A 27,716-nucleotide genomic window follows, 5' to 3' on the forward strand; every position below is an offset into this window, starting at 1 on the left:
AGTCAAAAGCTATGGTTTTTCCAGTAATCATGTACGAATGTGAGAGTTGGACCATAGCAAAGGCAGAGGGTCGAAGAACTGATGCTTTTGAATTGTGGTGCTGGAGAAGCTTCTTGAGAGTTCCTTGGACAGCAAGGAGATCAAAACACTCAATGCTAAAGGAAATCAACCCTGAATGTTCACTGGAAGGACTGATGCTGAAGCTCTAATACTCTGGCCACATAATGTGAAGAGCCGACTTACTGGGAAAAAAACCCTGATGCTGGGAAAGACTGAAGAAAAAAGGAGACGGGGGCAGGAGAGGATGAGAGGGCTAGAGAGCATCACCAATTCAATGGACAACAATCTAAGCAAACTCCAGGAGACAGTGAAGGACAGGGGAGCCTGGCATGCTGCAGTTCATGGGGTTGCAGAGTCGGACATGACTTAGCAACTGAACAACAACAAAGGAAGTAATGACAGTGTTTGGGAGGGAAAATAGGGTGGTCGACGTCAACAGAAAAGGCTTATGTGTAAGATGAAAAATCTGAGGTCATAGAAGGAAGCTGGTATGACTCTAAAAGTCAAAAACAAAAAAATGAGGAATACATTTTCTTTTACTGTTTAAGTAAAGGAAAAAACTATCATCGACAAAATGCATATGAGAGTAAGTTAGACATCTCAGGTAGTCAGCATTAGAAACTCTTACAACAATTTAAGGAAGGAAATCCTAGGGCCTTAAGCTAAGAAGAACCAATGGAATAATTATCCCTTAATATCTTAAAAGCATTCTTTAAACATCCTAATCATATATAGCATATAAACATATTTCAAGAATGATAAATAAGCGTCATGATGTGTTTAAATAAAAATAAAAGAGATAACCTTTTTAAAATTAATCAATAGTCTAAAATAAGATTAGACCAAGTCACAAGCCAAGGCTGAAAAAGGCTTTTAGGCAGACAATGTTACCTTTCTGTGTCAACTGTCTCCTCATTTTTCATCCATCTAATGGCTGGAGTAGGAAGTCCTGAAGCAACACATGGCAACACTGCACTCTGACCAAGGACTCTGATTAAGGAAGAGGGTTGTTTCAAAAATACCAAGTTTGATGTGGCACCAGGATCTGAAAAAAAAAATTAAAACAAAGGAAAATGTTTAAGAGTCTGTGTGGCTTTATACAATGAAATAGTTTAAGCAAAAATGACAGGAAAATTCCATTTAAATTAGCAAGCATTTCTTAATAATTCCCGTGTACAAAACTTTGTCCGAGGCTCTCTGGGAGGCTTAAACATGTTTAAGTCATAGCTCCTGCTTTCAGTGTCCTTACTAGTCACCTAAGTGAAATCTGACTTGAACCCCCTTCATTTTAAAAGATAACATAAGGAAAATACTTCATAAGTGGTACAAATAGGAAAAAGACTGAGCAAGCTCAGGACCTTAGCATCCTCATCACTCAGAGATATCATAAGAGGTTTCCTTTCTTTTCCTTCCCTATACCTATGTGCTACCTCTAAAAATCTTTGAGCTTCATCTATTTAACTTGCTCACTGAGACAGTCACTCCTTTAATTTCTACAATGGTGCAACTATCAAGCTACCAATATATGTGTATTCACACTTTATAGAGTCACCCTCTTACAGGCATATGAAAAGATCATACTCCTGGGGTAGAAGATAGGGTTATCTATTAGATGGGGTGATAGTTCTAGTTTTTTTTTAAATTGGAAGATAATTTTTCACAATATTGTGTTGGTTTCTGCCACACATTAACACGAATAAGCCATAGGTATACACATGTCCCCAGCCTCTTGAATCTTCCTCCCAACTCCCACCCTTCTAGGTATCACAGAGCACCAGCCTAAGCTCCCAGCATCAGAAAGTAATTTCCCACTGGCTATCTGTTTTACATATGGTAATGTGGGAGTTGGTGATGGACAGGGAGGCCTGGTGTGCTGCGATTCATGGGGTTGCAAAGAGTCGGACACGACTGAGCGACTGAACTGAACTGAACTGAATGTATATGTTTCCATGCTACTGTCTGAATTCATCCCACCCTCTCCTTCCCCCACTGTGTCCATAAGTCTGTTCTCTATGTCTGTGTCTCCACTGCTGCCCCGAAAACAGGTTCATCAGTACCATCTTTCTACTGTTAAGTTTTGAGAAGAAAGACTGTTCTCAGGCAGAGATGAGATTCTTTGCTCCAAACTCTTAGGAAAACATGTTCTATAACCATTTTGACAACCACCAGAGCTGGCTTTAAACTTGTGTAACTAATCGATGACAGTTCTGTAGTCATGGTAACAAAACACTGTCTAATAGTTCAGCACAACTCTCTTCAGTGAACATGCTTTGAAAGCCAACCAATGAGTTTATCCAATGCCTCTAAAAGTTATTAGCCATTCGGTGGTGGAATCCCTTGCTTCTAAGGCTGACATCGTTCTCTTCTCTGTAACCAATGATAAAACATGTTTCTATTACTGACATCAACCCATCCCAGTCTCCTAACCAATACACTAAGAAAAATGTCCTTCAAAAATTTTTATAGGAGACTGTTGGTTTAGTCGCTAAGTCATGTCTGACTCTTGTGGCCCCATGGACTGTAGCCTGCCAGGATCCGCGGCCTATGGGATCCTCCAGGCAAGAATACTGGAGTTGGTTGCCATTTCCCTCTCCATAGGATCTTCCCAACCCAGTCTTCTAACCAAGAACAATGCCTTTCAAAAAATTTCATAGGATATTAGCAGTCTGCATTATTCAAGATGACTATGCTTTACAAACATAGCTCTCCCTTAGGTAAACAAAACAATCTGTATTTTTTGTTTCAGATATTTCATGGTGGTTCATCTTTTGACACCAAGAATCTTATTTACCTCAACCTGTTTTGGAGGATTTGTGATTGATATAACACAGATTCAGAGAAAAAATATCACCTCTGTCTGCCATGAAATAAGACCTCTTCTATATAAAAGCAAGTCAGAAAGTAGGTTGGAAGACATTGCTATAGAGCAATAGTTCTTTCTTTTCCTACCTTGAACTAGGACTTCCCTGGTGGCTCAGACAGTAAAGCATCTGCTTATAACGCGGGAGACTGGGATTCGATCCCTGGGTCAGGAAGATCCTCTAGAGAAGGAAATGGCAACCCACTCCAGTACTCTTGCCTGGAAAGTCCCATGGACGGAGGAGCCTGGTAGGCTACATACAGTCCATAGGGCCGCAAAGAGTTGGACACGACTGAGCGACTTCACTTTCACTTTTAAGTTTTTATTGAAAAAAAAACAAATCTGTATATTTATTGGCCTCTGTGTGCCAATTACCATTCTCAGCAGCAGACAAAATTCTCTGCCCTAGTTGAGCTTACATGCTAATAAGGGGAGAGAGACAACAAATAAAAGATACAGTGTGTCAGATGGTGATATATTCTCAAGTAAAATGCAGGGGGAGAAAGCACTGGGGCAGAAATGGAAGACTGTTGTCTTAAACAGTGGTCAAGGAAGGCTTCACTGATACATGATATCTAAGCAGAGAGGTAAGACAGTGAGTCAAGCAGAGCTATCTGAGGGAAGAGGATCCAGGCAGAGAAAACGGTAAGCAGAAAGACCCTAAAGCAAGAGCATGTTTGCAGTGTTCTAAAAACGTCAGATGGCAACAGTCACACAGTGAAGGAGAGATGGGTATGAGATGTAAGAAGAGGATGGGGAGGGAAGTGGCTTTAGGATTATACAAAACCTTACAGTCCAAGGGCTTTTAACATTTACTCTGAGATGGCAAACTATTAGGAGGCTTTGAACAAACATGTGACATGATCTAATAAACATCTTAAAAGAGAACTGTGGCTGCTGAGCTGAAAATACACTGAGGAACAATAAGGACAAGAATGATGATGACAAAGAAAGAAACTGCATTAAAATAAAAAATCGGTTCAAGGGCCATCATGAGTGGTTGCTCATAATGTTGGCCTCCCTTTGCAAGCCAATCCATGGGCTAAAAAAAACTGTATACAATCATTATATATATATATATATATAAACTGTCCAAACAAGGTAGGAATGGTCCAATTATATTCATAAACTCATATTTGAAATATAAGAAATATGAAATACAGCAGTTGGAACAGAAGGTAAAAGGTCATGAAACACCAAGAAGTTACAGGGACTATGATGAGCCGTAAGTGAGAGGATGGCATGAGAAAAGACACACAAAACAGATTATGAGGAAAGCCAGTAAGGGCAGCAAGAATGAGAACCCAGAAAAAGAAGGAAAGACAGAGAGAAGAGCTAAGTTGACATAAAACGAGGGAGCATTATGAAGACCTCTGACTCACCAGTATCTCTAGAGCTGCTATATTAACAGTTACTATTCTGCCCAACCCTTATATGAACTAGCCTTAGTAAGTCTGTGATTCTTATAACTAAAAAGACTTAACTATCACAAGGAGGTATGAGAACTGTAAAAAGTATATTACTGGAGGAGACAGAAAAAGACAGAGGTTTGACAAAAGACACAGAGCTAATGTTTGTTTAGCAAGAAGAATGCCATAGATACTGACTGTATTTTACTGCTTCGCAAATATTTACTGACCAATCTATTCACTAGAGACGATCTTTCTGGTATGTTTTCTTCTTCTCTCTCCCTGCAAGAAACTGAAACTCTTTATGCTGGCATTAATATGTCATACCACACCTGTAACTGTGTTTATTTAAAAAAATTCTAACAGGACAACTTTTACCCATTAACAAATATAAAACCATCAATCCTGATAATGAATTAATACCTGGAAGAACTTTTAATTCAGCTTCCTCACTATACTTTGGTGGCCCACCACTTTCAACCATGCATCGATAGAGTCCCCCATCTCCTTCAGTTGCATTGCTGATAACTAGTGTTCCGCTTGGAAGTTTGATAACTCTATCATCCAGAAGAAGAGGCTGTTTGTTCTGTTCCCACCTCACAAATGGGACCAAATCTGCATTAACTTCACAATTCAGAACCGCACTGTTCCCAACGTAAACTGAAGAAGGCTCTGGTTGGCTGGCAAATCTTGGAAGACCTGGACAATGAAGAAAAAGAAAAAAAATAAAATGCAGTTAAATATTACTTTAGTCATGGAACTAGGAGCAAGTTAGCCTGTTTGGCCACAAGTCTAGTAGAACCAGGTTTAAAAAGAAGGTCCATGGGTCAGGAAATTGGCTACATACAGGGATACAGATCAAGTAAATAATGTACTAGGAATTACTGGAGTCAGATTCCTCATAGTTGAAGAAACAAGGTACAAACATATATACATTTCACCTATAGTTATTACAAATATGTACACACACACACACATCCTAGCTCTGTCCAGAGAGAGCCCAAAATCAATCTTACTCCAGTAACAATGAATATATATGGTGACCTGATCATGATTTCTAAAATACTATTCTCCACCTCAAGGAACTAATGCTTCTTGGATAAATGGCTGATTCTAGGACTACAGTATGGAAATATGAGTCTGGAACACATTGTGACAGAAAGTAAGGAAGTACCCAAAGACTAAAACGGACATAGCCAAAGGACACAGAAGTCAGATCAAAAGGAGTTCCCTCTGGCTAACTCTGGGATAATGATGATTAATGCAGCAAAGAATGAAGAATGGATGCTAAAACTACTAAGTGAGAGTTGGAAGAGGAATAGGGATGTTTATAGAGTATCAAATTATATCTTCTCCAAATACTTAAAAGTACAAAACATTTATTAACTTTTGAGTAGAGAGACATAGTACAGACAATCTTAACCAAGTAATAGAAGCTAACACTACCAGTAATGGAAAAAAACACCACATGCTTTCTGATATGATGCACTAAGAATACAGCATCACTTCTGTGACATTCCTCTCCAAAATGCAAAACCTGAATCCATTCATGGAGGAAAACTAGAAAATCCAAAATGAGACAAGGATGAACTGAATAATGGTATGAGATTGTCAAAATCTAAAGAGAGAACGACTAAGTACTAAACTTGTAATCCAGGACTGGAAAGGAAGAGGGATGATGGGGCAGAGTTTTTGCTTTTGTTTTTTCTGCTATTAAGAACATTATTGAGATAACCAGTGAAATCTGAATTGTACCTATCAATTAAATGATAGTATTTTTTATTAAGGTTAATTTCCTAATATCGATGGATGTTTACTAAGGTTCTTGTTTTTAGGAAATATAAACAAAAGAATTCAGGTTGGGGTACCATTTGCAAATCACCCTGAATGAGTCAGAAAAAATTTTATGTGGGTATGCACATATTAGATGATAAGGCAAATTTGGTAAAATGTTAACAATTGGGTAATAAGAGTTTAGAATATATGAGATTTCTTGGTTTTGGTTCTTGCAACAATTCCACAAATTAGTAATTATTTCAAAATAAAATATTAGCCAAAAAAACAGTCATAAATACTCTGCAGATGCCACAGAATGTAACAGTTAGGAACAGATACAGAGAACAAATCAGTGGTTATGGGAGGCAAATATGGGGTGTGATACAACAGAGGGGGAGGTACAAACTACCGAGTGTAAGACAGGCTCAAGGACGTACTGCACAACACGGGGAATATAGACAATCATTTTTATAATAACTGTATTATTAATACAGTATTAATAATATATGTATTATTGTAATAATAATACATAGATTAATGTATTAATAATAATAATGTATATATAATCATTTTATAATAACTGTAAATGGAAGTGAAAGTGCAAGTCACTCAGTTGAGTCTGACTCTTTGCGACTCCATGGACTATACAGCCCATAGAATTCTCCAGGCCAGAATACTGGAGAGGGTAGCCTTTCCCTTCGCCAGGGGATCTTCCCAACCAAGGGATCGAACCCAGGTCTCCAGCATTGTAGGTGGATTCTTTAACAGCTGAGCCACAAGGGGAGCCCAAGAATACTGGCGTGGGTAGCCTATCCCTTCTCCAGCAGATCTTCCTGATGCAGGAATTGAACCGGGTTCTTCTGCACTGCAGGTGGGTTCTTTACCAACTAAGCTATCAGGGAAAGCAACCTCTAAAAATTATATAAAAATGAGGCCAGAGCCTCTCTTGGCTTGGTCCACCTCTTCCTTAAGGTGTTCTTTCCATTCTTTCTTCAATAAACTTGTTTTTGCCAAGGGGAAAAAAAAATTGTATAAAAAATTAAAAAAAATTAAGTGACTTTAACATGCTCAGACTGCAATAAAATGTTTCTTTAAAGAAACATTTCTTTAAAGAAACAAATTATCAGAAACATAATTTGAGGTTTTCCAGTTCTATGATGGTCAATTACTCCATATGGATATAATACTCTTAAAAGTGTCTAACCCTGCTACAATTTTTTATCTTTTTATTTCAAGAGGACTTTTGAAGGAAAAAAATAAACATATAATTAGCCAAATATCTACTTTTCAGAAATTAGAAAATTTGAAGAATTAACAAAGATAAACACAGAAACTAATAAAACAGGGAAAAGGAATCAAATAAAACCAAGAACCAGTTCTATTTTTAAAAAGTCAAAATATTCTCCCTCCTGTGCTCTCATGAAAATGAGTAATTTTTAAAAATACAAACCCACAACAACATATGTGGAGTTGGCAGACAAGAGATTTCAAAAAGTTTCTGGATAGGGAAAGCAGATGGAGAAACTCGTAACTGACATATCGAGGCAGAAAATGCTGCGGCTTCCTGTGCTCACAAGTGGGAGACCAGTTTGTCCTACTGCCTCTGGAGAACTGCAGAAGGAGAGTGGGAGTGAGATATGAGGTTGACACGATGGGATTAACAGTGTCTGTATTTAGACTACCCAGACATCCCACCTTTGGGCACAAAATACCCACAGCTAGAGTACTGCCCAGACAGTCAAAGAAAAATTTCTGGTGTGCAGAGATGAGACAGCCCAGGGAAAATGACCTCTCACATTTAATTCTATGAGCTATCAACTTAGTAGGTTTTCAAAAGTTCCTCTTCTTTATTTGACTTGGCCAGAGTCAGTTTCTATTCCTTGCAAATAAAGAACTCTAATCAATAATCTTTCGAAATGGCAATGCAGCAGCATCCATTTTTTTTTTTTTTTGGGGCAACATTTAAAAAAAGCTTAATTGAGCTACAATTTATATACCTTAAAAGGTACCATTTAAAGTAAACAATTCAACTGTTTTTAGTATATGCCCAGTTTTGCAACTATCACTATAATCTAATTTTCAAACACCTTCATCATCCCCAAAGAAACTTTGTATTCACTTGCAGGCATTCCCATTTCTTACACTCACCCCTTTCCCACTCACTCCATGCCCTTATTCCTCCCATCTCCAGTCCTAGAAAACCACCAATCTACCTTTTGTTTGGTTCTATATATTTGCCTATTCTGGACATTTCATAAAGTCATATGATATGTGGTCTTCTGTGAGTGACTTATTTCACTTATCACACTGTTTTTAAGGTTTATTCATGTTACTATATACAGTGACTGACTTTATTTTTTTGGGCTCCAAAATCACTGCAGATGGTGACTGCAGCCATGAAATTAAAAGATGCTTGCTCCTTGGAAGGAAAGTTAGGACCAACCTGGACAGCATATTAAAAAGTAGAGACATTACTTTGTCAGCAAAGGTCCGTCTAGTCAAGGCTATAGTTTTTCCAGTAGTCATGTATGGATGTGAGAGTTGGACTGTGAAGAAGACTGAGCGCCGAAGAATTGATGCTTTTGAACTGTGGTGTTGGAGAAGACTCTTGAGAGTCCCTTGGACTGCAAGGAGATCCAAGAAGTCCATCCTAAAGGAGATCAGTCCTGGGTGTTCATTGGAAGGACTGATGTTGAAGCTGAAACTCCAATACTGTCACCACCTGATGTGAAGAGCTGACTCATTTGAAAAGACCCTGATGCTGGGAAAGATTGAGGGCAGGACGAGAAGGGGACGACAGAGGATGAGATGGTTAGATGGCATCACTGACTCAATGGACTTGGGTTTGGGTGAACTCCAGGAGTTGGTGATAGACAGGGAGGCCTGGCGTGCTATGGTTCATGGGGTCGCAAAGAGTGGAACACGACTGAGCAACTGAACTGAACATATATATATATATATATATATCTCAGTACTTCATTCCTCATTATTGCTGAATAATAGTCCATGTATGAATATACTACATTATAGTTATCCATTCATCACTTGATAGACATGTAAGCTGTTTCTACTTTCTGGCTATTACAAAAAATGCTGCTATGAATATTCATGTACAAACTGCTGTGTGGACATATCTTTTCATGTCTCTTAATGCCTAGGAGTAGAACTGCTCAGTCATATGGTAATTCTATGGTTAACACTCTGAGAAACTGCCAAACAGTTCAGGGCTATCTTTTTAAATGACATATACACACAAAGTATATCCTATGATCCAGCTACTAGTAGAATTACAAATTCTAACAGTCTATTCCACAGAAATAAAGATTAACAAAAGTTTGTTCACTATGTTACAGTATTCGACAAAAAGGGAATGTTTAAATAAAGCACAATATATACAAATATAAGGGATACTATGCAGCTATTAAAAAGAACTTCTATTCATCTCTTAGCTTAGATGTTATTTCCTCCTGATATCCAGACCAAAAGCATATTAAACTGACCTACAGAATCCTGTTTGCAGCAAAAGAATTTTAGTTTTGTATTAAAATAACCTGTTTACTTAAATATTGAGTCAAAAATGCTTCCTAGAGATGGGAATACCAGACCACCTGACCTGCCTCTTGAGAAATTTGTATGCAGGTCAGGAAGCAACAGTTAGAACTGGACATGGAACAACAAACTGGTTCCAAATAGGAAAAGGAGTACGTCAAGGCTGTATACTGTCACCCTGCTTATTTAACTTATATGCAGAGTACATCATGAGAAATGCTGGGCTGGAAGAAGCACAAGCTGGAATCAAGATTGCCAGGAGAAATATCAATAACCTCAGATATGCAGATGACACCACCCTTATGGCAGAAAGTGAAGAGGAACTAAAAAGCCTCTTGATGAAAGTGAAAGTGGAGAGTGAAAAGGTTGGCTTAAAGCTCAACATTCAGAAAACGAAGATCATGGCATCCGGTCCCATCACTTCATGGGAAATAGATGGGGGAACAGTGGAAACAGTGTCAGACTTTATTCTTTTGGGCTCCAAAATCACTGCAGATGGTGACTGCAGCCATGAAACTAAAAGATGCTTACTCCTTGGAAGGAAAGTTATGACCAACCTAGACAGCATATTCAAAAGCAGAGACACTACTTTGCCTACAAAGGTCCGTCTAGTCAAGGCTATGGTTTTTCCAGTGGTCATGTATGGATGTGAGAGTTGGACTGTGAAGAAAGCTGAGCGCCGAAGAATTGATGCTTTTGAACCGTGGTGTTGGAGAAGACTCTTGAGAGTCCCTTGGACTGCAAGGAGATCCAACCAGTCCATTCTGAAGGAGATCAGCCCTGGGATTTCTTTGGAAGGAATGATGCTAAAGCTGAAACTCCAATACTTTGGCCACCTCATGCGAAGAGTTGACTCATTGGAAAAGACTATGATGCTGGGAGGGATTGGAGGCAGGAGGAAAAGGGGACGACAGAGGATGAGATGACTGGATGGCATCACCGACTCAATGGACATGAGTTTGAGTGAACTCCGGGAGATGGTGATAGACAGGGAGGCCTGGTGTGCTGCGATTCATGGGGTCGCAAAGAGTTGGACACGACTGAGTGACTGAACTGAACTGAACTGAACTGAAAGGATATGAAAGCTAAAAGGAAGAATGAACCAGAGGAGAAGGAAGAGAAGAAAAGGTAGAGGATAGGATTAATAGGCAGTGAGGAAGCCATAAGGAAAGGCCAGAGGCAGAGGATGAAAGGGAAGTGAATACGCTAGAGCCTAAACGTGGTGAGGGTGGTGATGGTGGGGGCGGAGTGCTAAGAAATGAAGTTGGAGAAGTGGAGGCCAGCTCATGAAAGGACTCAAGAAGCCTGTTAAAGAGTTCAGCCATTAACTTGATGCAGTTTACATTAGAGTCACTGAAGGGTGAGACAGTCCTCTAACCACAGAGTGGAGATGGAGTAAGAGAAGGGAAAAAACAAGATGCCAGGTAGTTACTAGGCTGTGCTGAGGGATGACCAGGAGTAGCCTCAGGAAGGAGCCTGTGAATCAAGTACAGAGAAATTAGGAAGCAGAATTCAGTGGATTTGGTGACTGGATGTGGGGGACAGCTGAGAGGAATGAGTCAAGATTAAAAGCCCAGTTCAAGAACGTGAGTTATAGAGTCAGTCAGTCATAATGCTAACTTATTTATCAACAATTGGAGAGAGCCTAGCAAAACAAGATTTTTAAAAGAAAGAAGGAAAAAAGGAAAAGGCAAATTGTTAAGAGGCCTGATTCTTTTTTTTCCCCCAATCCTCAATCTGTGATTATTAAATAACTACAGTGGCTATACATCACACTCAAATTCAACTTTGAGTATTTAGCTCCAAAGAAGAAAAGAGCTGTCATATACTGAGTGAATGAGTAAATATTAATACAAGCTGGAGTGAGCAGGGGATGGGGGACCATGACTCTGGAATGGGAATAAGATAGGAAAATACTGTCTCAGACATAGTCTTTTTTCACATGTTCACATTTCACCAAGGTGAGAATATAAGCCAAAGATAAAACAATTTTTGTACAATGTGACCCTTTACAAGAACTTACTTCATCTGATTCTCAAGTTTAGAAACAATGATCTGATTGTTTGTCCACTACAACTCTTTAGGAAACATAGCTTACTCTTCCAGATCTTTAATTGCTATTACACTTTCCAACATTCTTCAAATAGGAATGCTCTAAAAGGGAGTGACCTTTTTCTCTTTACAACTTTTCTACTCTTCATTCATACACACACATATAGGCATACATGCATGCGTGTGTGCATGCTTCAGTTCAGTCGCTCAGTCATGTCCGACTCTTTGTGACCCCATGAACCGCAGCATGCCAGCCTCCCTGTCCATCACCAACTCCCAGAGTCCACCCAAACCCATGTACATTGTGTTGGTGATGCCATCCAGCCATCTCATCCTCTGTCATCCCCTTCTCCTCCTGCCCTCAATCTTTCCCAGCATCGGGGTCTTTTCAAATGAGTCAGCTCTCTGCATCAGGTGGCCAAAGTATTGGAGTTTCAGCTTCAACATCAGTCCTTCCAATGAACACCCATAGTCATGTCTAATTCTCTGCGACCCCATGGACTACAGGATTGTAGACCGCCAGGTTCTTCTGCCCATGGAATTTTACAGGCACAAATACTGCAGTAGGTTGCCATTTCCTACTCCAGGCGCTCTTCCTGACCCAGGGATCTAACCTACATCTCCTGCATCAGCAGGAGGATTCTTTACCACTGAGTCACCTAGGAATCCTATACACACACACACACACACACACACACGTGTTTATATGTGTGTGTATATATATATGTGTTTATATATGTGTATACACACACACACATATATACACACACAAACACACATATATACATCCTACAGATTTGTAAAAATCCAATTAAATATCATTTCCCTGGTTAAGGCATAAAGAACAAAGTCTCTGGCTATACTACAAGCTTTACAGAATCACACTAAATGCTTATGCTGGGTAGGATAAAAGTTCGTAATCAAAGTGGCTCAACTTTCCTACACAACTTTTGTCATTTCCAGGTTAAAAAGATTAAAAGACCTGGTTCAGTACTTCTGATAACACCTTGAAACCATTAGAAAGTGAAAAAGTGCTCCAGTTTTCTCCCTACAGAATGAGCAAATCCAAGCATAATCCTATACACAGTATATGCTCAATTGTTAAATGAGTGTATTTGCTGTAACCAGTGTAATGAAAACTCTAGGATAATACCACTTTTATCAAGATTCACTCTTTATGAAGACTTGAAAATACAAATAAATTATTCAGCGAAACTTACCTGCTACTGTGAGCTTGGCTGTTCTGCTGACAATAGTTCCAAGACTCTCAACAGTGGCTACACACTGATAATAACCTTCATCAGGTTTATTGTGCTTGGAATGCACCACACTGCTGATAAACAAAGACCCATCTGGGAGAAGCTGGCGTCGATCATCTGACACTAGGTTTAAAAGAGTGCCATCTTTTTTCCATTCAATTTTTGGAGATGGCTCAGAATATGCTGAACAGTTTAGTATAACAGAAGAGCCTCTAACTGAGAGCGTATCCACTGGTTCCACCAAAAAATAAAATGGAGTGAATGTCCGAATGCTGGATCCTATAGAAATAATAAAGAAAAAGAACAAAGTTAAACAGAACTTTTCTCCTTTATTTCTATAAGAAAATATAACATGTCCAAAAATTATTTTTAAGTGGCTTCTCCTTTAGGTATTGATACAAAAATACAGTCATTTTACTATGAATATCCAATAAATTCATATTCATATCTAATAAATAAAACATTTTTTATTAGGAAATCAAAACTTGACCCATTTAGGAAAAAAGACCCTGCTACTGGAAATAACTCAGCCTTGCTAGATGATATGAATATCTAGTAGAAGTTTTATTATAAACCCTATAATGAAATTTAGAAATATTTAAAACTCTAGTATTCAAAAAGTGAAATTTTCTACAGAATGTAAAAGAGGCAGAAAACTGAAATGATTCTTTGGTAATAAGGTATTTCTTCTATGTTAACTGGCTGTATTTCTTTCATAAAGTTACTATACAGACACTCTGTCCATTTTTCTAATGGATCATTCATCCTAGTGACTAAAAGCACTTTGGGCATAGATAACCATGTTTTGTAAATGTTCTTTTTTCTACTTTGATTTTTAGTTAATACATTTTAACTACCTAAAAGTAAACCTGTTATATTTTAAAAGGTTTTCTTTCTCATAAGATTATTTTTTAAATTTTAGCTTTGTTTTGTGCTACTACTTTTGTGGTTTTGGTGGTTTTTGGTTTTGGTGGTGATTAATCCTTTGTTGAGGACAGAGGATTATTTTTCAAAAGATCATCACCACTGTCTTTAACCACTTTTCCTTTGTCACAGTAGAAGTGTTATCAGACACTCACTTCTTTAAGCAGAAATAAAGCTACTTTCATCTCTCTATATATAGTGGGCCTAGAAGGGGACAATATGAAAAGTCTAGGGTATATTCATATACTGAGATTTAATGATTGTCAAAATGCATATATTTGCTAAATAAAGAGACACTGATGTATAGAACAGTCTTATGGACTCTGTGGGAGAGGGAGAGGGTGGGAAGATTTGGGAGAATGGCATTGAAACATGTAAAATATCATGTATGAAATGAGTTGCCAGTCCAGGTTCGATGCACGATACTGGATGCTTGGGGCTGGTGCACTGGGACGACCCAGAGGGATGGAATGGGGAGGGAGGAGGGAGGAGGGTTCAGGATGGGGAACACATGTAAACCTGTGGCGGATTCATTTTGATATTTGGCAAATCTAATACAGTTATGTAAAGTTTAAAAATAAAATAAAATTAAAAAAAAAAAAAAAAAAAAAAAAAAAAAAAACATTCAAGTTTTAAAATGTGTACAGGATGATCCCACTTATATTAAAATATATGTACACATGAGTATATATGTGCATGTGCATATATTTAAATGTAAATATAGAGGGAGAAGTCTGGAAGAATAAACACTAAACCGTCAACAGAGTTTTCTCTCGGGGAGAGTAGTGGGGTTGAGCTGCTGATGGAGAACATATAGGGAGAAGGGTTTTCACTTCATGGATTTCTGTATTATTTACTTTAAAAAATATGAACAATTGCTTACGCATCCTTGTCATCCTTTTAATAACAAATTTTCTGTTGTTGGTGGTGATTAAGCCTTTGTTGAGGACAGAGGATTATTTTTCAAAAGATCCATCACCACAGTCTTTAACCACTCTTCCTTTGTCACAGTAGAAGTGTTATCAGACACCCACTTCTCAGCTGACTCTGTATAAAAACCGTCCTATACTTCTCACCAGGGTTCTGATTCCCTATCCACTTGTTTGTTTAATTTTAGTTTACTATAACCAGAGTCACCATAAACATTATTCTGAAATAGGTTTAATGATCCTATCTGATTTCTTCTATGCTCCCAAGTCTCTGCAAATTTCTCACTTCTTAATGGAATAGCTCTCACTTCTTGATAGACTATTCCTCACTTTTTGATAGAATATTTCACACTTCTTGATGGAATTCCATCTTATGAAAGGAAAATATCCACAAGAAACTCATTTCAGCTGAAATGCCCCTACCCCCAAATATCAACACATCATAACACTCACTGCACACTTTAATTATGCAGCCAATAATTATTTTTAAATTATATTGTACCCAGAGTAAAAAAAAAAAAAAAAACACACACACACACACACAGGATATGAATACTGGCAGAAATAAAAAGATATCTAGCTGTCTTACTGCCTAAAGAGGTTCAAAGTTATTGATAGCAGCAGGAATATGGAACAGAAGGATAAGCAAACTTTTTTATACACCTACAAATATAAGTACCCTGTACAGTGTTACTCATCCTAGGAAAATTATCTCTTCACTCTAAGCTAAGACACTAATGTTGACGGACTTCATATTTCTTTTACTCTTTAATATTACTTTTGATCATCCTATTCCATCCAATCAGTCTTTAATCCCATATTTCATGCATCCTGAGCTCTGGTTCACTATCACCATAGAGTTCAGGTTCTCTTGTTTCTGGTTCTCAATTTATAATTAAAACATTTAAAAGTCAGTTCAAGTAATTCAACATTCTAAGGGCTCAACCAAATACATTAATGTTATCTATTAAGAACAGGCAACACTCAAGCATTAACAAATGTTTTCTATCTCATTTTGCTATACAACAATCAATGTCCCCTCTCTGCCTTGTACAGCTAACTCCTCCAAAAACTGAATCTATTAAGCATGCAGAACTCCTTTCCTGGGAATTTCAAGTTAGATAAGTGGCTAGTTGTTAATATTACATGGATGATTTTAACTGATAAACACATGTTTTGAAAAACTTTTATGGTACAGACATATCATTTAAAAAAACAAATGTCCACTTATAATCAAACCTGGATCAGAAATTCTTTTTCAAGATCATAATGTCCTAATACAGAAATTCAATTTGATAGTTCTAATTTATAGCATCTACCTTTCCAATCATGCTTAAAAATGAAAAATATGTGAATTTATTCAATAAAAATTTATTATAGTAAGAGCACTTTCCTTTTCTTCAGTCTTCAACGTTCTTCCTTTCTCCTTCCCCTAGCAAAAACAGCCAAGTGGGAAAAAACTTCGGTAAAATGCAGTCAGGTAAACATGGTTGCAAATCCTACCTCTGACGGGCTAGTTAATTTCTTTCTGTATTCAAAACTTTCTCCCTTATAAAATAATTGCTTTTCCCCTCAGTCCAGGTCAGTTGCTCAGTTGTGTCCGACTCTTTGCAACCCCATAGACGGCAGCACACCAGGATTCCCTGTCCGTCATCAACTCCTGGAGCCTGCTCAAACTCATGTCCGTCGAGTTGGTGATGCCATCCAACCATCTCCTCTGTCATCCCCTTCTCCTCCTGCCTACAATCTTTCCCAGCATCAGGGTCTTTTCCAATGAGTCAGTTCTTCACACCTGGTAGCCAAAGTATTGGAGCTTCAGTATCAGTCCTTCCAATGATTATTCAGGACTGATTCCCCTAGAAAACAATTTTCTCCCCTATAAAATAATGGCTTCCTTTTAAGGAGATTTCTGTGAAGATGTGTAAAAGCACCCACCTCACTGTTTGGCAGGTAAGTGAAGTGAAGTGAAAGTCGCTCAGTCATGTCTGACCCTTTGCGGCCCCATGGACTATACAGTCTATGGAATTCTCCAGACCACAATACCAGAGTGGGTAGTCTTTCCCTTCTCCAGGGAATCTTCCCAACCGAGGGATTGAACCCAGGTCTCCCACATTGCGGGCAGATTCTTTACTGGATTCTTTACCAGCTGAGCCACAAGGGAAGCCCAAAAATACTGGAGCGGGTAGCCTATCCCTTCTCCAGCAGGTCTTCCTGACTCAGGAATCAAACTGGAGTCTCCTGCATTGCAGGCGGATTCTTTAACTAACTGAGCTATGAGGGACGTTCTGCTTGGCAGGTAACAGGTCCTCAATTAATAGTAACTATTCATAGTCCAAAAGCCTACACTATTTTCCCCCAAACTGCTAACATTTAGAAACTCTGTGTTTACCAGTCACATTTTAGAAATTGTTATGCATAAAATATGGACTTTATTTTTTATTTTTAATCACATTTTGATAATTATGTATAAAATAACATGAAGAGATCTTAAAACTCAAATTTGGTCATCTTTCTTCTCTGCCTAATCTTTCAACAGCTCCCTATTACAGCTAATATAAAATCCAAATTCATTACCAAGGCATTCAAAAAGTCTACAGAATCTGCTTCCTGCCTCTCTGCAACCTAATCTTATATCACACTCTAACTCAGTAAACTCTGGTCACATAATTTAGTTTCCTGAACAAGCCATTTTCTTTCCCATACTAAAGTCTTTGCACTTGCTCTTCCCTCTGCCTGAACACTTGCTCCACAACCACTCATATCACAGGTCTAGCTCCTTCTCATTCTTCATGTTTCAACCCAACTGTCACTTCTACAGAGGCCTTCCCTGACAACTCTCTCTGAAAAAGTCTTTTACCCTGCCCTGTATGTGCTCTTCTCAGCAATTAACTTTGTTTTTAAGGCCTATCCAAGGCATCGACCAAATATTTCCTAACCCAATCAACAGCTTCAAAATTACTAATAACAGCCGTTATCATTAACTTAATGTTCTCAGGCCAATGGACCGTAATAAAATTATTCAACCCAACAGCATCTACACTTATAACAATAGCTCTCACCATAAAACTAGGAATAGCCCCATGCCACGTCTAAGTCCCAGAAGTAACACAAGGCATCTCCCTGGCATCTGGCCTAATCTTGCTTACATGACAAAAATTAGCACCTATATCCGTACTCTACCGAATTTCTCCATCCATCAACCTAAACCTAATCCTTACTCTATCAATTTTATCAATTATGATCAGAGGCTGAGGAGGACTAAACCAAACCCAACTACGAGAAATTATAGCCTACTCATCAATTGCCCACATAGGCTGAATAACAGCAGTCCTGCTATACAACCCACTATAATATTACTAAACCCAGTCATCCACATCATAACTTCTACCATATTTACACTATTTATAGCCAACCCAACCACTAGTCTAGAAGGCGAGACTACAGAAGAGGATTAAAATGACCTCTGGTTTGTCAATGCTTCTTGCCCTTTGTACCTTGGTTTGTTTCGTGTTTTGTTTGTATCCTTTTTAGAACTCTACAGGTTTGAAGAGTGGGTGGGCCAAGATGAAATTAAGTATTAGTGATTCTTTGTGACTTTGCATAAGATCAGATCTCCACTGTTTAAGATCAGCCTCATTCTTGAAAATTTGATATTCAGATGATTTCAAATCTGTCCTTTGTAAAATGTTTTATTATCACTTTTCAAAGTGTCATAAATAAAGAACATTAATATTTCCTAACTTTCTATGTGATCAGCAAGAAGACTAGGTACAATCTGATAACCTGCAAACAATATCACCAATGCTTTGAACAATTACCTGAAAATCCTCTAATTCTTAGGAAAAGTACATTAATAATTGTTAACATGCCAACAATATTAGCAATACTTGTATTTCAGCTCAAAATTAAGGGAAAATCTGAATTTTTCATTCTGCTAGATGAGAAAGATATAAAAATTTTTACACTAAGTAGAACTTCTATACCCACTCCAGTATTCTTGCCTGGAGAATCCCGGGGACGGGGGAGCCTGACGGACTGGCGTCTATGGGGTCACACAGAGTCGGACACGACTGAAGCGACTTAGCAGCAGCAGCAGCAGAACTTCTATTAACTATATAAATCTTCATGTTTAGATAGTTATCTAAACATCTTATGCTGTTAAGTCTGGTAAGTCGCTGCAGTCGTGTCTGACTGTGCGACCCCACAGACGGCAGCCCACCAGGCTTCCCCGTCCCTGGGATTCTCCAGGTAAGAACACTGGAGTGGGTTGCCATTTCCTTCTCCAATGAATGAAACTGAAAAGTGACAGTGAAGTTGCTCAGTCATGTCCGACTCTTGGTGACCCCATGGACTGCACCCTACCAGGCTCCTCCATCCATGGGATTTTCCAGGCAAGAGCACTGGAGTGGGGTGCCACTGCCTTCTCCAAACATCTTATAAGCAACTTTTGTTATTTGTGGCCAGAAGATTGTCCTAAGAGTAATATATCTCACCCAAAACCTGATGCAAGGTCTTCTGAATTTCCAAAACAAGAATTTTTTAGTTCCATTTTTGTATATTATACAAGAAAATATAAGCTCAATGATATATAATATAATGCAAATATTAACATTGAGGTGTAACCCAAAGATCTGAATGGTGACACTGTTTTATCAATACACTGTAATTCTATACTACTTTGTTAAATGTTTCACACTTTTCTACCATGACTAATATTTAAAAACTTACTAGTATTCTGACTACAAAATGTTTTATCACAGTAAATTGTCAACATTTTTTAAAAATGATGTGTCCTTTGTAAAATTTCATTAACTACTGCCCGTGCAATCATCTACAGTTACTCTGACCTAATGCAAAAATGGATAATTTAAAACACATTCTAAATAACTCTGAACTGGATACAACTATCATGAATATTCAAGATCACCTCCACTCCATATGTTAACATTTTATCTCGCTGCTACAACTACACAGGCTTTTGTAATAGAGGGGAATTTTTGGATTTTACAAAGAGAAATACATCAACCCAGTGTTACTATAGCTGTCAATCTTTTGTGGGTTTTTTTAAAAATCACAACAATAAGTCTTTTATTAACTCATTGCGATTTGCAGAGTTGGATTTCCCCACTCATTTCAATGAATTATAGTAACTAGAGGAGTAAACACTAGAAAGCAGAAGTGTCCTGGAAAATCTAGTTCATCTTACTGAAGTCACCACACAGGAGGTAAATGAGACTGAGCGCAACAAACATCCTGATACAGAAGTGAAGTCAAGGGATCCAAGATCTAGTCCTATTTCTAAAAAATACAATGATACTTTTATGAAAAAATGGTAATTACAGGACCAAGTCTAAAGGTACAATAATAATAGTTAACATTTACTGAATATTTACTATGTACCAGCCATTACTCTAGTGCTTTGTTTGTATTCTTTCAATTCTCCAAAACTAGTATTAGTAATTATTATTCTCATTTACAAAGAGAAAACCGAGCCACAAAGAGAATAAATAATGTCCAAAGTCATGAAGCTACCTATTCTGTTTGTTAATTAGTTGACCAGTCATGTTGGACTCTCTTGCGATCCCATGGACTGTGGCCCACCAGGCTCCTTTGTCCATTTCTCAGGCAAGAATACTGGGGGTGGGGGTGGGGAGGTTGCCATTTCCTTCTCCAGGGGATCGTCCCAACCCAGGGACTGAACCCATCTCCTGCACTGACAAATGGATTCTTTATCACTGAGCCACCCAGAAACAAGCAACTAACACTTTTAGAAGCTACCTATGGAGAAAGCAAAATTTGAATCAAGTTAGTCTGGCTTTCCTGTGACCAAGATCATAACCACTAAACCAATATCCAGTTGGATATTGGCACTGCCCAGTAGTCGCTTAGTGACATGCGGCTATTGGGAATGTGAAATGTGACATTCTAAATTCATAAAATACACACCAAAATTAGAAGACTTATTGTGCACACACACACACACACAAAGAACGCAAAATATCTCAATAACTTTGTACTGATTACATGTTTAAATATTTTGGATATATTTAAATAAAATATCTTAAAATTAATTTCACTTGTTTCTTTTTGGTTTTCTAATGTGGTATGGTACATGGAAATTGGCACATTAAAAATTTTAATTATGTACATGGCTTACACTGCATTTCTACTGGTCAGTACTGCAATGGACTATGCTACGGTTCATTAATATTCTTTTTAGCAAACAAGAAAGTTCTTTCTTAAAAAAAGTTGCACGGTTTCTGCAAAGAGTAAAAGATTATGAATTGCGACAGTAGATGTGAGGAATTAAAGCAAAGCTCTTTCTGGCTGTCAAATACAACCAACCAGTCTACCATATCCAAATAGTAAAAATTACAGAATTTAAACTATCAACATCTTCTCTTTAACACTTACTCAGAAACTCCTATTTAAAAACAAAATTTTTTAGAAACTTAATCTAAAATTGTAGTAATAATTAATTCATTATTGATTATTGCTCAAACTACTAGGTGAAGGTTTCTGGAAAAAAGGATAGTCACACAATTTCAGAGTGTCATCCACAAATTACTCATTAACTATAAGGAACGAAAAGTACTTTCAGAACGAACATAATGATCACCACCTTAACTGAGGGATCAAATTCAGTATTAAGAGTGGTATGAAAAATAACTAAAGAAACAAAAATGCAATGAGTGAACTTTTACTGAGTCCTGGTTTACAAATAGCATATAGGGAATAGTGAATTAAACTTTTTAGTATATTAGATAATATTCATTTTAATTTTCTTAGATGTGATTAATGGTACTGTTATATACAAAAATGTCCTTATCAAAAAAAAAGTCCTTACTCCTAGATGCTTTTGCAATGTTAAAACATTGAGAGCAAAGCAGTCCACTGGACTGTTGATTGTCCAGGCAATTACAGCATATCAGACACTGTACAACATGTGACATATATATCCTTAGGCATGAGGTCTCAAGAAAATTCAAACAGAGAGAATTAATTATATAACCGAGAAGAATGATAATTTATAGAAAAATAACCTTTTTTATCTAAATGATATAGTAGACACTTTGGTTCTTTAGTTTTTCCATTGATCCTTTAAGCTGTCCAACATCATTCTAATAAGCTTTCTTCTTTGCTCAAGTTAGTTAAAATCTGTAACGCTTGGAATAAAACACCTTAATTGATACTCTGGGTAGGAAAGACTTTAAAGTTATAGGAATCATTGTTAATTGCTCATACAGTCTCTTAAGCATAAGGAGAGAACAACTGTTGATGGTGTGAGTAGGCTGGAGATGTGAAGAAGGCTTCTGCAGGTAGTGGTGAACACCTGAAGTAGCTTCAGTCAGGAAGAGGGCACAAAAAAAGGGGAAACTGGATTACTCAGCTGCACTGAGAGCCCAGTTAAGGTTGGTAACTGTATTTAAAGAGGTTCAAATAAAAGAACATGACTTTGTGGAGAATAAAGGGAAGAGAAAGTTTAGACATTTAAAACTGATTTCTTTCTAGGCACATGAGTAGAAAGTGACAACGAAATAGGAGAGTTGAAGGTATCAGCAACTGGTTGTCAATGGAATCTAAAGATAGGAAAGGAAATAAACAGGAGTGATATGGGTAAAAATGTTGCCAGTTTAATGTGAGAAACCTGGAAAGCCAGGAGACTATACTGAGACTGTTCTATAATTTCAGTATTTCAGCACTGCTGAGTAGTGACAAGGGTAGAATGCAGTTATGGAAGCTGATATTTGAAGTGGCATAAAAGAGAAGTCATTGGAGATGAGGAAGTTAAAGTACTGAAAGTACTAAAGATGGTATTAAAAAGATAATAAGCAAAGCAGACACACAAGTTATCCAGAACTTGGAATGGAGAGGAAGATGGTAAAACAAGACCTAAAGTTCTCAATGAACCAAAGAGAATAGTAAGTACACAAGTGGAAGTAAACAAAAGAAAACAGATAAAATCCAGTGGCCCACATCTTTAAGGAGCAGAAATTTCTCTGACATTTAATTATTTCACATATTTTAAAGCTTTTTTCTATTATTCTTCAGTAATCAGCTATGTTCTGGAGAGTTGACGTTGCTCTAAGGATCACTAATAGACTACTATTCCCGTACTGAAAACAAACATTACAATTTGTATTCAAGTGTATTGTACACCATATGCCTACAAATTGTTATCAAGTTCAGCTAAAAAAATTCCTGCATAAAGATGCATTAATTCTTGAACACAGAAAACAAACAGCATATGAATAATTTATTGAAAGCTTTTGTTGTCAGCAGCTTTACTAACAAAAGCAATATTTATGAAATCCCACAGGACAATCTAACAACTTAAATATATACAAAAGAGAATAACCTAAGACTACAAATCCTTAATAATGAGTCTTACAATATCAAAACTATTTTCTGCAAAGAACTTGATGCATGTAAAGCTCTTGTTGCAAAATAAGCAGATGTTTCAGAAAACTCATGTGATAGTCTTACAAGGTCTGTAGACCAGGTTCTAAAATCCTTCTGTTCAACTGTATTATTTACTGATGAAAATAAACTGAGTTTAGACCTGTTGACTCAAGCCCGCATTAGTAAGCTGTAATGTTGTCATAGACAAATTCATATTTCATTCACTGGTCTATTAATCTCTTGGTGACATACTTATGATTGAAATAGTCAAGGGGAGGAAAAAGAGAAGACTTCTAAAATCTAAGAGAGATGCCAACAGTATCAGAAAGATAAGAATGAGCCCCAAAATACACACAGTGAAGCCACATATATGCATGTATATAATAACCAAGTAGTTGTAAATACATTTGTGGAAGTAAAATATGACTTTCTATACTACTATAATTACATGCCGTTTTCACACAGATGTAGAATTAGACTGAAATGGCCCTTTTATCATTTTAAAAGATACTTAACCTCATTCATAATAAGAAGGATGCAAATTAAAACTACACTCAGATACAACTTCTCACCTATCATAATCGCAAAAACCCAAATGTTTTCAAAATACTCTATAGGCAATGACAGGCTGATGGGAATGCAAAATGGCATGCCCACTAGAGAAGGGAGTTTGCAACATCTAGCACCCTTTGATTTAGCAATCCCGTCTCTGAATCTACTCCTTTCGAAAACAGGTACAAGCAAGACTCATCACTGCAGCACTACCTGCAGTAACAGCGTGGAAACAATCCTGATACCAGCGATGGACACACTGAACAAACCGTGGTACACTGACACAATGAGATACAATGCGGTGGTAAATAGGTAAAATGACAATAACTTTATATTCTACCATGGAGTGATCTCTAGGATAAGTGAAAAAGCAAGGTTGAAAAAGTAGATATATTTATCTAAGAAAGGTGAGATACTAATACTTATCCACATAGTTTTTAATGCAGCTAAGAAGGAAAAAATATGATTACAGGAGACTGGAATTGAAGTTGGATGTCACTGAATAGATCTTGTTCATAGATTTGACATTGCTGCTGCTAAGTCACTTGAGTCGTGTCGGACTCTGTGTAACCCCATAGACAGCAGCCCACCAGGCTCCCCCGTCCCTGGGATTCTCCAGGCAAGAACACTGGAGTGGGTTGCCATTTCCTTCTCCAATGCATGAAAGTGAAAAGTGAAAGTGAAGTCGCTCAGTCATGTCCTACCCTCAGCAACCCCAAGGACTGCAGCCTTCCAGGCTCCTCCGTCCATGGGATTTTCCAGGCAAGAGTACTGGAGTGGGATGCCATTGCCTTCTCTGAGATTTGACATTAGGACCATGTAAATATTTTACACAGTTAAAAAACAAAAAAATAAAATTTCAAAGCCTCTAAAAATTAAAATCAGAAATGAAACAAACCTAAATATCCAGTTATCCTTTTAACCACACAAAAAGAAACTAGTCAAGAATTTAGGACACAATTTAAACTGTTTTAGTAACCGTTTTATTGCAGTTGCTATTGATACTGAGACTGGGAACGGGGCTGGAGAGTTGGGGGGTGGGTGGTGTCTGTGTGTGTGTATGTTGGAATAAAGCAAATGAGTAAATTCACTGAGTTACAAAAAACAAGATTCTCATCTCAGTGTGGAAGGAATACAGAGGTAAAATCAGTAAGATTAAGTAAAAGCCATGTATTCCTCTGTTTTGTGTGCAACATGAATTTGTATTTTATTTATTTTAAAAATGTTATTTCCTAATAACACTTCACATGAAAAGGATTGGTGACAATGCTCAGCTCAGTAGCAATAAATACTTTCCACACACAGATGTGGCCTCTAAATTCCATTTTTTCACACAAAACATTAAAAAAAAACTGGTTAATTCCAGGTTTCCAACTGGCACATGAGATGAATCTGCAACATCTTGTAACACCAGCAAACACAAAGCGATTGATCATCCCCAAAGACTCAAGACTGGCCAAACATGGGACACTTAAGCATCAGTCACTATAATTACATAAAAAGTTGAAACACTCAGATATGCTGGGTACCAATGGCTCAGATGGTAAAGAATCTGCCTGCAACCCAGGAGACCTGGGTTCAATCCCTGGAGAAGGAAATGGGTACCCACTCCAGTATTCTTGCCTGGAGAATCCCATGGACTGAGAAGCCTGGTGGGGAACAGTCCATGGGGTCACAAAGAGTTGGACATGACTGAATGACTAAGCATATTACTTTATAATACCAAGAAACAAAAGCACTAATTGGTCAACTTTGGAGAACATTACAGAATCAAACCATTATTTTTAAAAAGTGGCATGTAATTTAGTGTTTTTCCTAATCAAATTGGGAATAAAATTCACCAAATAAGTTTCTGTTTATGGAGGCAGTCCACCTAGTAATTAAATAATGAGATGATATCACAATTTTGCAAACCCTAATAAATTAACCACTCTGGGAAATAAACACCATTGACCCGGGAGTCAGCAAACTTTTTTCTGAAAAGGGTGAGATAGTACGTTAGGATTTGCAGGCTACATACAGTTTTGGTCACATATTCTTTCTTTGTTTTTCATTTTTTTAACCCTTTAAAAATATAAAACCCAACTTTAGCTTATACTATGTAAAAAAACTTCCAGATGTTCCAGATGTTCAAGCTGGTTTTAGGAAAGGCAGAGGAACCAGAGATCAAATTGCCAACATCCGCTGGATCATCGAAAAATGAACAGAGTTCCAGAAAAACATCTATTCCAGCTTTATTGACTATGCCAAAGCCTTTGACTGTCTGGATCACAATAAACTGTGGAAAATTCTGAAAGAGATGAGAATACCAGACCACCTGACCTGCCTCTTGAGAAACCTATATGCAGGTCAGGAAGCAACAGTCAGAACTGGACATGGAACAACAGACTGGTTCCAAATAGGAAAAGGAGTACGTCAAGGCTGTATATTGTCACCCTGCTTATTTAACTTATATGCAGAGTACATCATGAGAAATGCTGGGCTGGAAGAAGCACAAGCTGGAATCAAGATTGCCGGGAGAAATATCAATAACCTTAGATATTGCAGATTACATCACCTTTATGCAGATTACATCACCCTTATGGCAGAAAGTGAAGAGGAACTAAAAAGCCTCTTGATGAAAGTCAAAGAGGAGAGTGAAAAGGATGGCTTAAAGCTCAACATTCAGAAAACTAAGATCATGGCATCTGGTCCCATCACTTCATGGGAAATAGATGGAGAAACAGTGGAAACAGTGTCAGACTTTATTTTTGGGGGCTCCAAAATCACTGCAGATGGTGATTGCAACCATGAAATTAAAAGACGCTTACTCCTTGGAAGGAAAGTTATGACCAACCTAGACAGCATATTCAAAAGCAGAGACATTACTTTGCCTACAAAGGTCCGTCTAGTCAAGGCTATGGTTTTTCCTGTGGTCATGTATGGATGTGAGAGTTGGACTGTGAAGAAAGCTGAGCACCGAAGAATTGATGCTTTTGAACTGTGGTGTTGGAGAAGACTCTTAAGAGTCCCTTGGACTGCAAGGAGATCCAACCAGTCCATCCTAAAGGAGATCAGTCCTGGGTATTCTTTGGAAGGAGTGATGCTAAAGCTGAAACTCCAGTTCTTTGGCCACCTCATGTGAAGAGCTGACTCACTGGAAAAGACTCTGATGCTGGGAGGGATTGGGGACAGGAGGAGAAGGGGACGACAGAGGATGAGATGGCTGGATGGCATCACTGACTCGATGGACGTGAATCTGAGTGAATCCCGGGAGTTGGCGATGGACAGGGAGGCCTGGCATGCTGTGATTCATGGGGTCGTAAAGAGTCAGACACGACTGAGTGACTGAACTGAACTGAACTGACGTACAAAAACAGGCCACAAACCAGACGTGACCCATGGCCACAGTATGTTGAACTCTGGCGGCTAATAGCAACAGGGAAACACATGATATGCCTCTCGATGAAAGCATACACCACCACCACCTATGTGGTAGTCTCAGCAAAACAATAGCAAAACCCTGAATCAAGCTCTAGATCCAATGACAAATTAAGAAAAAATAGAAGGACAGAGTAATGTGGTAATAGACCCCATGGGGTTGCAATCAACATCATCCCCATTGAGAGAAAATTCTTGGTGACAAATGACCCAGTTATTTCAACAAATAAATTACAAGGAATAAAGGGAGGTATAGGGGGATTATTTTAGCTTAAAGGAAACTTAAAATGCATACAAACCAATAGTGCAGATCTTGATTCAGATTCAAACAAAAAAACTTCAAAAAATTTTTGTACACAAATGTACACAGCATTATTCACAACAGCCAAAAAGTAGAAACATGAAAATGACCCAATATCCATCAAACAATGAATGGATAAATACAATGTGATATATCAGTATAATTGATTATTATTCAACAATAAAAGTAAATGAAGTACTGATAGAAGCTACAACATAGATA

At 37.8% G+C, this 27,716-nt stretch overlaps 1 protein-coding gene across 8 annotated transcripts in view; it reads right to left on the reverse strand.

Moving 5' to 3' along the window:
- Positions 1-27,716, reverse strand: part of NEO1 (neogenin 1) — a 238,959-nt gene that overhangs the window by 153,271 nt on the left and 57,972 nt on the right. For all 8 annotated transcript variants that reach the window (XM_044925356.2, XM_045162126.1, XM_025296187.3 and 5 more), the window contains exons 2-4: positions 12,927-13,244; positions 4,753-5,028; positions 952-1,105 (exon numbers count right to left, since the gene is read on the reverse strand). In XM_044925356.2, the coding sequence (XP_044781291.2) occupies positions 952-1,105; positions 4,753-5,028; positions 12,927-13,244 (748 nt within the window). The remainder of the gene's footprint in view (positions 1-951; positions 1,106-4,752; positions 5,029-12,926; positions 13,245-27,716) is intronic.

The sequence above is a fragment of the Bubalus bubalis genome, chromosome 11 (genome assembly GCF_019923935.1).
Source record: "Bubalus bubalis isolate 160015118507 breed Murrah chromosome 11, NDDB_SH_1, whole genome shotgun sequence".
NCBI lineage: Eukaryota > Metazoa > Chordata > Mammalia > Artiodactyla > Bovidae > Bubalus > Bubalus bubalis.